At 38.9% G+C, this 14,837-nt stretch overlaps 1 protein-coding gene across 2 annotated transcripts in view; it reads right to left on the minus strand.

Annotated features, from left to right (window-relative positions):
* Positions 1–14,837, minus strand: part of MRPS31 (mitochondrial ribosomal protein S31) — a 50,076-nt gene that overhangs the window by 3,914 nt on the left and 31,325 nt on the right. For both annotated transcript variants that reach the window (XM_028161347.2, XM_028161346.2), the window contains exon 6: positions 13,207–13,350. In XM_028161347.2, the coding sequence (XP_028017148.2) occupies positions 13,207–13,350 (144 nt within the window). The remainder of the gene's footprint in view (positions 1–13,206; positions 13,351–14,837) is intronic.

A 14,837-nucleotide genomic window follows, 5' to 3' on the forward strand; every position in this document is an offset into this window, starting at 1 on the left:
AACCAACTACAGTAAAAACACCCCAAAACATTCAAACACATGGAGGCTAAATAGCAAGTTATTTAACAAAGAATGGATCACCAACGAGATCAAGAAAGAAATAAAAAACTTCCTGGAAACAAATGAAAATGAACACACAACAACCCCAACTCTATGGGACACAGCAAAAGCAGTTCTGAGAAGGAAGTTCATAGCACTAGAGACCTACCTCAAAAAACAAGAAAAATTAAAAAACTATGTAACCCTTCAACTTAAAACTACTAGAAAAAGCACAATAAGAAAAACCCAGAGTTTAACTAGAAGGAAGGAAATAAAGATTAGAGCATAAATAAACGTTATAGAGACTAAAAAAACAACACAAAAATCAACGTAACCAAGAGCTGGTTCTTTAAAAGGATAAACAAGATTGAGGAAACATTAGCCAGACTCATCCTAATATATAAAAACCCTGGGTCATAATGACCAGTAACGACCGAGGCTTGACCAACAGGAAGTCAGTCCTGCAGTCATCGCTGGGTTGCCGTGGCAATCCAGCGCTGACTGCTTCCGCTGCAGACACGGTGCCCCAGCACTGACTGCTGAGGGAGCTGCGAAACAGGGCCAGAGAGAGGCCTGAAGAGAGAAGCAGGGATTGATCTGTTGCCTCTGTGGCAGCTTTTTGTCAGCACTTGCCTCTCTCTTTCTCTCCCAGTCTGGCCAGCAGCCGCACCTCCATTTCTCTCCAGGCCTCCACGGGGGCTGCTGATCAGCCCCGCCTTTCTGATCAAGCCCCGTTGATAGACCCAGAGACATTGACTGGCATAGAAACTGATGAATCAGAACCAAATCTGAGTCAACTGTGAGGAGCCAATGGCTGCCTAGGAGGTGGAACTTTTGACGCTGACTGGCATAGAAACTGACCAATCAGAACCAAATCTGGGTCAACTGTGAGGAGCCAATGGCTGCCTAGGAGGTGGAGCTTTTGACGCTGACTGGCATAGAAACTGACCAATCAGAACCAAATCTGGGTCAACTGTGAGGAGCCAATGGCTGCCTAGGAGGCGGAGCTTTTGACGCTGATTAGCATAGAAACTGACCAATCAGAACCAAATTGGTTGTCAGAGGAGGGCAGTTGGGGGTGAGATCAGGCCTGCAGGGGAGGGCAGTTGCGGGTGTGATCAGGCCGGCAGGGGAGGGCTGTTGGGGGCAACCAGGCTGGCAGGGGAGGGCTGTTGGGGGCAACCAGGCTGGCAGGGGTGGGCAGTTGGGGGCAACCAGGCTGGCAGGGGAGGGCTGTTGGGGGCGAGATCAGGCCGGCAGGGGAGGACAGCTGGGGGTGAGATCAGGCCTGCAGAGGAGGGCAGTTAGGTGCGATCAGGCAGGCAGGCAGAGGCAGTTAGGAGGGATCAGGCAGGCAGGCAGGTGAGCAGTTAGGAGCCAGCAGTCCCAGATTGCGAGAGGGGTGTCCGATTGGAGAGGGCGCAGACTGGGCTGAGGCAACCCCCTCCCCCTCCATGCACAAATTTCGTGCACCAGGCCACTAGTCAAGAAATAATGAGAGAGGACCCAAATAAATCAAATGAGAAACGAAAGGGGAGAAGTAACCACTGACAGACACCACAGAAATACAAAGGATTGTAAGGAAATACTATGAACAACTATATGCCAACAAGCTGGACAACATGGATGAAATGGACAAATTCCTTGAAAAATACAATCTTCCAAAAGTGAATCAGGAAGAATCAGAAAACTTGAATAGGCCAATAACAACTGAAGAAATTGAAGCAGTAATCAAAAAAACTTCCAGCAAACAAAAGCCCTAGTCCAGATTGCTTCACAGGGGAATTGTAACAAATATTCAAAGAAGAACTAACACTGATCCTCTTCAGACTGTTCCAAAAAATTCAAGAGGAAGGAACACTTCCAAGCTCTTCTTATAAAGCCAGCATTACTGTAATCCCAAAACCAAAGATACCACAAAGAAAGAGAAGTATAGGCCAATATCCCTGATAAATGTAGATGCTAAAATCCTCTACAAAATATTAGCAAGTCGCATCCAGCAATACATTAAAAAGATCATACACTATGACCAAGTGGGATTTATTTCGAGGATGCAAGGCTGGTACGATATCTGCAAATCAATAAATGTAATAATCACATAATCAAATTGAAAGATAAAACCACATGATCATATCAATAGATGCAGAAAAAGCATTTGACAAAGTCCAACACTCTTTTTTGAAAAAAACTCTCAGCAAAGTGAAGATAGAGGGAGCATATCTCAACATGATAAAGGCCATATTTGACAAATCTACAGCAAATATCACACTCAATGGGCAAAAACTAAAACCATTTCCTCTAAGAAGAAGAACAGGACAGGGACGTCTGCTTTCACCACTCTTATTCAAAATAGTACTGGAAGTCCTCACCAGAGGGATCAGACAAGAAGAAGAAATAAAAGGCACCTAAATTGGAAAGGACAAAGTAACACTCATTATTCGCAGATGACATAATATTATACATAGAAAACACTGGAGACTCCAGCAAAAAAAAAAAAACTATTAGATTTATTTATTTATTTATTTATTTATTTATTTAATATATTTTATTGATTTTTTACAGAGAGGAAGAGAGAGGGATAGAGAGTTAGAAACATTGATGAGAGAGAAACATCGATCAGCTGCCTCTTGCACACCCCCCACTGGGGATGTGCCCGCAACCAAGGTACATGCCCTTGACCGGAATCGAACCTGGGACCCTTGAGTCCGCAGGCTGATGCTCTATCCACTGAGCCAAACCGGTTTCGGCCCTATTAGATTTAATAAATGAATTTAGCAATGTAGTAGGTTACAAAATCAACACCCAAAAATCGATGGCTTTTTTATATACCAAAAATGCACTCACAGAAAAAGAAACTAAAAAGAAAAAACAATCCCATTTCCCCTTGCAACAAAAAAATTAAGATACTTAGGTATAAACTTATCCAAGGAGGTAAAAGATTTGTACTGAAAAATTACAGGATGTTGAAAAAAGAGATAGAAGAAGATATAAAGAAGTGCAAGAGTATACTGTGCTCATGGACTGGTAGAATCAACATCATTAAAATGTCCATACTACCCAAAGATTCAATGCATTCCCTATTAAAATACCAACAGTATATTTGACAGATCTAGAGCAAACACTCCAAAAATTTGTATGGAACAAAAAAAGACCCTGAATAGCTGCAGCAATCTTGAGAAAGAACAGAGTTGGAGGAATCACAATACCATAAATCAAGTTATACTACAAAGCCACCATAATCAAAATAGCCTGGTACTGGCATAAGGACAAGCATATAGATCAAGGGAACAGAATAGAGACCCCAGAAATTGACCCAAGCCATTACACTCAATTAATATTTGACAAAGGAGGCAAGAGCTTATAATGGAGTCAAGACAGTCTCTTCAGTAAATGGTGTTGGGAAAATTGGACAGATACATGCAAAAAAATGAAACTAGACCACCAACTTATACCATACACAAGAATAAACTAAAAATGAATAAAAGACCTAAATGTAAGTTGAGAAACCATAGGCAGCAAAATATCAGACAATCTCTCGTAGCAATCTGTTTAAGGATAGATATATCTCCTAGGAAAGTGGTTGGCAAACTCATTAGTCAACAGAGCCAAATATCAATAGTATAATAATTGAAATTTCTTTTGAGAGCCAGTTTTTTTTAAACTTAAACCTCTTCTAACGCCACTTCTTCAAAATAGACTCGCCCAGGCCGTGGTATTTTGTGGAAGAGCCACACTCAAGGGACCAAAGAGCCACATGTGGCTCGCGAGCCGCAGTTTGCCGACCACTGTCCTAGGGCAAAGGAAACTAAGGAAAAAATAAACAAATGAGACTACATCAAAATAAAAAGCTTCTGCACAGCAAAAGAAACCTTCAACAAAACAAAAAGGGAGCCCACTGAATGGGAGAATATATTTGGCAATGATACATCTGATAAAGGGTAAAATATCTAAAATATATAAGGAACTCATACAACTTAACAAAAGGAAGGCAAACAATCCAATTAAAAAATATGCAAAGGACCTAGGCACTTCTCCAAAGCAGACATACAAATGGCCAAGAGACTTATGAAAAAATGCTCAGTCACTGATCATTAGAGAGATGCAAATTAAAACAACAATGAGGTATCACCTCACACCTGTCAGAATGGCTACCATTAACAAATCAACAAATGACAAGTGCTGGCAAGGATGTGGAGAAAAGGGAATCATACCATACTGCTGGTGGGAATGCAGACTGATGCAGCCACTATGGAGAACAGTATGGAGTTTCCTCAAAAAATTAAACATGGAACTGCCATTTGACCCAGTGATCCCACTTCTAGGAATATGTCATAAGAGATCCGAAACCCCAATCAGAAATAATGTTTGCACCCCTATTTTCATAGCAGCACAATTTACAATAGCTAAGATCTGGAGACAGCTCACATGTCTGTCAGTAGATGAGTGGTTAAAAAAGCTGTGGTACATTTATACCATAAATATAAATCAGTCAGAGAAAGACAACTATCATATGATCTCACTCATATATGGAATCCAATTAACAAAATAAACTGAAGAATGGAGTGAATCCAGAAACATGGAAGCATGGAACAGAGTGTAGAATCTCAGAGGGAAGGCAGGGGAGAGTAGGTGGGTGGGAGGTACTCAATTAAGGACCTTGTATGCATATATGCATAACCCAAAGACAGTGGGGTGGCAATGGCCTGGGGCAGAGGGTCGGGGTGGGTTGATGGGGGAAAAAAGGGGACATATGTAATACTTTAAACAATAAAGATTTTAAAAAATAATAAAATAAAATGTAAAAAAAACAAGAATAAAAAGGAAAACAAAACAAAAAAAAGGAATAATTTACAGGATTCAACAGTAGAGTGGAAGATTCTGAGAATCAAATCAACGATTTGGAATATGAGGAAGCAAAAAAAAACCAATCAGAAAAGAAAAAAAATAAAGAAAAAAAATGAAGATATGTAAGGAGCCTCTGGGACAACTTCAAGCGTACCAACATTTACATTTTGGGGGTGCCAGAAGGAGAAGAGAGAGAGCAAGATATTGAAAAACAATTTGAAGAAATAATGACAGAACACTTCCCCTATCTGGTGAAAGAAATGGACTCACAAGTCCAGGAAGCACTGAGTCCCAAACAAGAGGAACCCAAAGAGGCCCACACATCATAATTAAAATGCCAAGGGTTAAAGATAAAGAGAGAATCTTTAAAGCAACAAGAGAAAAGCATGTAGTTACCTACAAGGGAGCACCCATAGGATCATCAGCTGATTTCTCAACAGAAACTTTGCAGGCCAAAAGGGAGGGCAAGAAGTACTCAAGTGATGAATAGCAAGAATCTACAACCAAGATTACTCTACCCAGCAAAGCTCTCATTTAGAATTGAGAGTTAAATAGTTTTACAATCAAGAAAAAGCTAAAAGAGTTCATTACCACCAAGCCAGTATTACATGAAATGTTGAAGGGTGTTCTTTAAGAAGAGAAAGAAAAAGAAGAGGAAGAGGAGGAGGAGGAAAAAGAAGAGGAGGAGGAAGAAGAGGAGGCAGCTAAAAAATATGAACAATAAAATGGCAATAAATACATATCTATCAACAATTGAATCTAAAAAACAAAATACACAAACAAGAAATCTAATGAAGAAAACAAACTGGTGAAGAAAATAGAATCAGAAGCATAAAACAAACTGATGAATCTCAGAGGGAAGGGGGTTCAGGGGTGGGAAGAGATTAACCAAAGATTTTACCTATGGACACAGACAGTAGGGTGGTGAAGGCCTGGGGTGAGGTGGGAACCGGGTGGAGGGGGGTAATGGGCGGGGAGGGACATTTGTAATGTTCCCAACAATAAAAATTTAAAAATATATACCAATAACTTGTTCTTAAAAAAAAATCAGTAAAATTGATAAATCTCTCTATTAAGTGCTATGAAGAATATAGCGGAGAAGTCACCAACTACCAATATTAAGAATAAAAAGGGGGTTATTATTATAAATCCCAAACTCATTAAAGGAATAGTAAAGGGACATTACAAACAATTTTACACTAAAAAAATTCAACCATCTGAACTACCAAAACTCAACTCTCCAAAAAAATATATAACAGCCTTATAACTATTAAAGAAAAGGAATGTGTAATTTAAAAGCTCTCAAAAAAAGCAATCCATAAGCCCAGATCACTTCATTTGACAATTTTATAAAATGTTTAAAGAAAAATAAACACCAATTTTACACAATCTCTTCCACAAAGTGGAAAAAGGGACATTCTATGAAGCCAGTATTTTATGAAGCCAGTATTACCTTGTTATGAAAAACAAAGATATGACTAAAAGAGAGAGAGAGAGAGAGAGAGAGAGAGAGAGAGAGAGAGAGAGAGAGAGAGAGAGAGAAGGGGAAGAGGGACAGAAAACAATTTGAACCAATATCTCTCATGAATTTAGAGGCAAAACCTTTTTTTTATAAATTAGCAAACAAATCCAACAATGTATAAAAAGACATACAGCAAGATCAAGTGTGGGATTTATTTCAGGCATGCAAGGCTGGTTTGATATTTGAAAATCAATATGATCCACCACATAGAAAGGTTAAAGAAAAATCACATGATCCAATACTTGAGAAAAACTCTCACCTCACTTTATCTCATCACTTAGGCATTCTAAATTCCTCTGAAATGAAGTCCACCCTGCACACAAATCAAATAGCTTTTTATGTCTTACTCTGAAGTATGAGCAAACATCCAAAGAATAGCAGACATTTTATGGATGCCTCTAATATGTAAGTGACAAACATCTTGGCAGAAACTGACACTCACATATCAAAATCCATTTTACCTTTTCATCCCAGTAGAAAAATGAAAAAGCTGTACATGTCTGTCTATTCAGCAACATTACATTTTCCAGACCCCCTTGGATTATGTGTGATTAAATTTTCACCATGGAATATAAACAGAAATGACATGTGACATAATCAGGCTAAAGCTTTTAAGATAGTGGAATTGCTTACACTACATCCTCTTCTACCTTCTTGTAAGCCTGAACACAATGCTCCTGTTAATCATCCTCAATCACACACATGAGGAAAATATCCTATGGGAGGAAAAATAAATAAAATGGAAGAAATCTGGATCCTTGGATAATACTGTGCAGCATGGCTATACTGTTCTGGAACTTGAACTATCAAATATCAAATATCAAATATCAAATATCAAATACATTTCTATCCTGTTGAACCATTCCGCATATGGTATATCAATCAAACAGCAACTAGTGTTAACCTAATACAAACTAAAAAAAAAAATTTTTTTTTTGAGGAAACTAAAAGAATTTGGGTAGCAGGAAAAAAATTCTAATACCAAGAATAACAATTTTTTCAAAGGGGAGTTTAGAAGTTAAAAATATGATAGCAGAAACAAAAACCCAAAAGAAAGGTTGTAAGATAAAGTTGAGCAATGTTCCTAGAGCACAGAACAAAAAGAGAGAAAAGAGAGATTGAAAGACCCAAATTATCAAATAATAAAGAAAATTGAAAAATTTTTCCAATTGGAAAACAAAGTTCTCAGGTTGAAGGACCCAATGGTGCCGAGACACATGATTTTAAACAAATAAAATCCCTTACCAAGGATCATGTTGAAAATTATTAATATTACAGTTATATTAACCTAAACAATACAGAACTAACAAAAATTTTAATATATCTATATTGAGAAGATGAGAACACACACACATACTAGATAATATCTAAAATAGATAACAGAATTAAGTTTATAATTTAGAAAGGCAAAAAATAAAATAGAGCCAAGAGATTGAAAGGGGTTGGTTCTGAAAATAGGTGACAAAAAGTACTTTATTTTATAAGCTCTATATAAACTATAAAATGCCTATAGTATTTTAAAAATTAAATTAATTTAAAAAGAAAGAAAAGACAGATTGGGAGACAATATTTTCAACTATGTAACAGATGAAGGATTCAAGTCTATAATGTATCAAGCTCCTACAAACTGATAAAATCCAAAAGAAAAAGTCAAAGGATATAAAGCAGTAAGTCACAGAACAAATATAAAATAGCCAAATCATACAAAAAGATGCACAATCTGATTAATAATCAGGGAAATGCAAATAAAAACACCAATGATAGAATTTTTTGCCCTGAACATTTGAAAGAGTAATAAATAATCAGCATTAGGTAAACAGTGAAGGAACAGGATTCTCAAATACTTGGTTGGAGTATCAATGGGCTCTTTTTAGAAGAGAATGTATCAATATTTATTGTAATTTAAAATATATCTATTATTTGACCCTTTTAAGAATTACAAGTACTCAAAAATGTACAGAAGAACATATATAAAAGGATTCAGAACTCAGCTCCATCCATCAACAGGAATGTAAGATCTTTACAGTACATTCATACAATGGCATACTATAAAACTATTAAATAAACATAAAACAGTTCTATTTTATAGAACCATTAAAATGAATAAAGTTAACCCCTGTGTACTGACAAGGAAATGTTTTCAACACATATCACTGAGTTAAGAAAAAAAATGCTTCAGGACAATCTATGGTTCCATATCGGTCAAAACAAAACAAAAGATAAATATGTAATGGCCATTTAAAGTGGACTGAGAGGACACATATCAAATTATTAACAACGTTTCAGGAAAAGGAAAGAGAAATAAGGTAAAGTAAAATCCCCATTCCTTTATATTATTTGACTTTGTTGCAAGTAAACTTTCATATATTTTGAAATTTAAAATATCTTTTTAATAAGTTAAATAAAACATAATATAGTAAAGAGAAAATAAGAGAATGTAAAGTTAAATACAGAAAGGAAACCCCATCTATACTAATAAAAGGATAATATGCTAATTAGACCAGACATCTTCCAGACATCCTTCTGGACAAAGCCATGGTGGTGGGGCCGAGGCAGAAGTGGTTAGGGGCGATTAGGCCTACAGGGGAGAGCAGTTAGGGGGATCTGGCCAGCAGGGGAGGGCAGTTAGGGGGATTAGGTTGACAGGGGAGAGCAGTTAGGGGGATCAGGCTGGCAGGCAGTGAGCAGTTAGGAGCCAGCCATCCCGGATTACGAGAGGGATGTCCAACTGCTGGTCCCAGATTGGAGAGGGTGCAGGCCGGGCTGAAGGACCCCCCTCCCGTGAATGAATTTTGTGTACCGGGCCTCTAGTATGGTATATAAATCAACAAAAGTGAACATGTTAATTTTGTGTCTAATTTAATTCTCCTTTAAATACTATTGAATGCAATTAATTTTAAAATTAATTTTTAAATACTATTGAATACAGCTAAAAATATGGTACAAAAAATAAGGGTAAACCCAGTTAATAGCAATAACCAATTATTTTTGACAAGGGCATATAACAGCACTGAAACAAATTCAGTTCACTATAAATTGTTTCCACTTCCATTTATTGTCAAAATTATTATTTTTTTTTCCTGTCAGTACTTTGAGGCTCTTATTTATGGGCCATCATATTATTTAAAACAACCAATAGATAGGGGCTTGGAAGAGTGGGATAAAGGAAGGGAAACTGGGAGATATCTGTAATAGTATCAACAATAAAAAGTACATTAAAAATAAAATAAAACAACCAATAAATTATTTCAGATAACGCAAACTTGCCCTATAATCTTTACACTTGCCCTAATTTTTTTCTACACTTTACCATCCACCATAACAATAGAGCCCTCTTTAGAGTTTTATGGTAACTTAGAATTTTCCTAATTATTCTTGCTAGCTCCTATTACAGCACTTATTTCAGATACCTTGCAAAGGACGACACATTAGAAGTGAAAAAGTTTAAACCAAGTGAAGAATAAAAACAAAAGAATGATTAACATACATGACTAAGCTTTTCTGCCCACTGAACCCTGTATTGAAAATTATCCTTGGAGAATATTTCCAGACACCCTTAATTTGGTGGCAAAGCACAACAGAAGGGACAAACCAGTTCTTAAAACAAAAACTATCCTATGTTGAATATGAAAAATAATTTATACATTTTAAGTGGCAAAACAACACAACACTGGGAACTAAATTGTACAATAGGACATGCTGTCATTTTCAGTATTATGTTCCAAAACTAACATGGCAAGCCCCTAAAAATAAAACAAAACATCTTTCCCCGAAAGCACCAAAAATTTCATGAAGCTAATTATTGATAGAGCATGACATTTTATTAATCCTAAAATTTAAGTATAAGAAATATATAAAAGAATGTCATTGAACTGTTGGGGCTCCAGGTTCTAATGCCAGTCTCACTGAGTACTCAAGAGGTTCCTAAGTTGTATTGAGGGGAGTGAGCAAAGTGAGAAAGTTGCCACAGTTCCTTCCCTGTTTTTCACTCAAATAATTGCCTTAAGGAGCTAGAAATGAGATACTTCCCTTTCTGACCAGGAAGTATCAATAATATGCACAGAACATATGGAACACATTTATCTTCAAAACTTGACCAAAAACATATTTTTTCCTTATTTAGAAACTAGAGGCCCAGTGCACAAAATCTGTGCATGGGATATATGTGTGTGTGTGTGTGTGTGTGTGTGTGTGTGTCCATGCCCCTCAACCCAGCCTGTGCCCTCTCACAATCTGGGACCCCTCGGGTAGGATCCCTAGGCCTGGCCGGCAATCAGGGCCTATCAGGGCTTTCCTTCCCCCGGCTGTGAGCAGCTGGCCCCATCCCCGTGACTGCCACTGCTTGCCATCTGTGTGGTGCTTCCCCCCATCCCCTGGCATTGGTTGCCTCCCTCTGAGCGACAGGTGTGGAATGCAATGGCTTGGCTGGCCTGGGCCTCCCTCTGCGGGGTGATCGCAGGGCAGCCCCGCACACTCGCCACAGCATCACTGGCCGATGTCCTGGGCCTCCCTCTGTGGGGCAATCGATTGAGGGGCCCTCAGATCAATTGCCCCACAGAGGGAGGCCCTGCCCACCCATTGTAGTGCCGCCGGCTGGATAGCCTGGCCTCCCTCTTTGGGGCGATCGCAGAGCGCCCGCCTCCCCCCCTCCCGCACAATCGACTGCTCCACTGGCCAGTGGCCTGGGCCTCCCTCCGTGGGGCGATGGCCCAACCAATCGCATTGCACCCGCCTTGGCTGGCCTGGAGCCAATTGGGGTCATAGTGTGGTTGTCAAAGGTTGTCTTGCAGTTCGATCGTTCTATCGATTTGCATATTACACGTTTATTATTATAGATTAAACTCAAAAACCAGGTCAAATTTCAGATAAATTCCTTTGGAGTAAGGACTCAAGACTTTAATGAACTTAAGTATTTTACTGTTAATGATAATGAACCACCAATTCATGCTTTTCTATTACCCTAATTGGTAGTTCCTAGAAAATACCTTGTTAATATTTAAAGATTTTTAAAGGTTACAGCAGGCGTCCTCAAACTACAGCCCACGGGCCACATGCAGGTGTTTTCGCCGTTTTGTTTTTTTACTTCAAAGTAAAATTATGTGCAGTGTGCATAGGAATTTGTTCACAGTTTTTTTTTTTTAAACTATAGTCCGGCCCTCCAACGGTCTGAGGGACAGTGAACTGGCCCCCGTTTAAAAAGTTTGAGGACCCCTGGGTTACAGTATAGAACAGAAAATAGTAAAAGCAGTAAATTTCCTCACAATATTGTTGTTGTAGAAAGCTGGATGATAATGATGATGCTTTACTTGTATAATCTCACTTGTTTCTGAGAAGAATCTCATAAAATAAGTTCTATTATTATTCCCATCACTTTATAGATGAGGGAAACAAGGCTTGGAGAGATTAAGTTTATAACTCACTTAGGAACTTGAACTCCTAATCACTATACTTCACTGTCTCATCTAAATAAAGTCATAAGTTATTCTACCTCAATACTCAGTTTAACGTTTTAACATTTTTTATTGATTTTAGAAAGAGAGAGAGAGAGAGAGAGAGAGAGAGAGAGAGAAACATTGATTTGTTGTTCTACTTATTTATGCATTCACTGGTTGATTCTTGTATGTGCTCTGACTGAGGCTCAAACCTTGGTGTATGCCAGGGATGCTCTAATCAACTGGGCTCCCAGCCAGGACTCAATATCGGGTTTTAAAACCATGTGTTTAACCATGAAGACTTAGAAAACTCAAGTGTCACTAAGTAGTGAAATCTTCCCTTAACATGTTAAACGCCCAGCCTGTTTTGTCTTCCGGACAGGCAGTATAGTGTCAGTCACCGGTGACTGACAGGGCGCTTAATGTGTTAATATTACACTTTGTATTTTGCTAGTTTTTCACTCCATTTAAAATTCTATGATCATACAGAGGGGTAAGGAACTAACATTTATTCATATGTATTATATGCCAAGAACTGTGCTGAGCAACTCAATAACTTTATTTTAATTCTTAGTCTTCCAATGAGGTAGCCTTAATTTTATAGATGAGGAAACTAAGGCTCAAAATAAGTAACTTCCTCAAAGGCAAATGGCTAATAATTGACAGAGTTGGGGATCTGTACTCAGGTTTTGCACAACTAAAAAGTCCCTGTGTTTTTTTTCTTTTACTTTCTGTTTTGTATGTGTGTGCTTTTACTATACTCTGATACCTTAGAGTATAGAAACCATAAAACTTTAATAAATATACATGTTGTGTAATACATTAAACTCCATATGCTATATTACTGTATATACCATACACATATACAAAATATAAGAATTTGCTAAAGGATTTGTAACTCTCTAAAGTTTTCTTATAAAAAGTAATACTTTATGAAAATATAAGACTGACTATTCCTGATATTTAAGCTTCCATTCTACTTATTAATCCAAACAAATGAAAGGTTATAAAAAATCAAAATATTACAGTAACAGCAGAAAACTACAAAGTTAAAATACAGACTACATTTCCCCAAGAATGAATGAGGTGTTTGCAACTTTTAGCTAATCTTTTTTTACTTTTTTAAATATATTTTTATTGATTTCAGAGAGGAAGGGAGAGGGAGAGATAAAAACATCAATGATGAGAGAGAATCACTGATCAGCTGCTTCCTGCACACTCCCACTGGAGATCAAGCCTACAACCTAGGGATGTGCCTTGACTGGGAATTGAACCATGACCTCCTGGTTCATAGATTGACACTCAATCACTGAGCCATGCTGGCCGGGCTCCATCAGTGAACTTTATAAACTCTGGAGTTAAGCTTACCGGCTTCATTGTTAATTGGGAACTCCCACAGTTTCCCCTCTTTTGTCCACTGGATTATCTCTTCAAAACCATTCTGAAAGGACTGTTCATTTACTGCAGCCAACTGCTTAGCAAATTCCACATCCCAAAGTGAAGGTGCTGTTTCTGTACAATAAAAACATTTCAAATAAGCACAAGTCAATGTCAATATCTTTCTTTTTAAAAATGTTATAATCAACTCTGAGTTGGTAATATATTTTCATACCTTGAAGCTCATAATTACACACTATACAGTGAAAGTTCACTGTCTGAGAACTAAAACTGAAACAGAAATGATACATAAAGACTACAGGTACAATAATTGCAAGCCTTAACTTTTACTACAATGTTAGGTAATCAACCACTCAAGTCTCACTGGCCCCTCTACTGGAAAGGAAAAAAGAAATGTATATTTTGTTTAAAGATGTTTTTATAAAGATGAATATTTTAATATAACATGGGACTTTGATCTTTAAAGTCCAGCCTGTTTATCTTTATTTTTAGTCTGTTCAGATAAGTCACTAACATACTACTAATAAAAACCAAAGAAAAATTAACATCTAATCTAATAATAGACAAATATGCAAATTGACCATACCTCCAACACACCCACAAGCCACGCCCACCATCCAATCAGAGTGAGTATGCAAATGAACCCAAACCAAGATGGCTACAGCCACAGAGCAAGGTTTCCTAGGTAACAGAGGAGGCCAAGCTTTCCGCCTGCCATTTCCAGGCCTAAGCCTCCACTCAAGCTACAAAGTTTCAATTATAGAACGTAAACAAATTCAAACAAATGGCGGCAGAATGGAGCTTGAGAGAGCAGGCCAGGGTTGCCGCCGGCAACAGGGGAAGCAAAGCTTTCCACACACTCTGGCCGGGCTCACCTGCTTAAGGCAACATAGTTTCAATTATAATCCCAACACAATGGCTGCGGCCTTGGAGGGAGCCCCAGGCTTGGCTTGGCTCCGCTCCAGGCTACAAAGTTTCAATTGTAGAAGGAAAATAAATTCCAGATACCAGGGTCTCCGCTTGGGTTACCAGGGGGCGTGGCCGGCCTGCAAACCACCACAGGCCCCTCGCTCAGGCCGCCCCACACCTCAAGGGAAACCCCACCTGATCCGGGACGCCCTTCAGGGCAAACCAGCTGGCCCCCACCCCTGTACCAGGCCTCTATCCTATCTAATAAAAGAATAATATGCAGATTGATCATCACTGCAACACACAATATAGCTGCCCCCATGTGGTCAAAGATCCTGCCCCCATGTGGACACAAGATGGCCACCACAAGATGGCCAGCAGGAGAGGGCAGTTGGGAGGCACCCGGCCTGCAAGGGAGGGCAGTTGTGAGGGATCAGCCCTGCAAGGGAGGGCAGTTGAGAGGGACCAGGCCTGCAAGAAAGGGCAGTTGGAGGTGATCAACCCTCCAGGAGAGGGCAGTTAGGAGTGACTAGGCCGGCAGAGGAGGGAAGTTGGGGGCAAACAGGCTGGCAGGGGAGCTGTTAGGCATCAATCAGGCTGGCAGCGGAGTGGTTAGGGGGTGATCAGGCTGGCAGGCAGAAGCGGTTAGGGCCAATCAGGAAGGCAGGCAGGCAAGCAGTTGGGAGCCAGCA

The sequence above is a fragment of the Eptesicus fuscus genome, chromosome 8 (genome assembly GCF_027574615.1).
Source record: "Eptesicus fuscus isolate TK198812 chromosome 8, DD_ASM_mEF_20220401, whole genome shotgun sequence".
In the NCBI taxonomy this organism is placed as follows: Eukaryota; Metazoa; Chordata; class Mammalia; order Chiroptera; family Vespertilionidae; genus Eptesicus; species Eptesicus fuscus.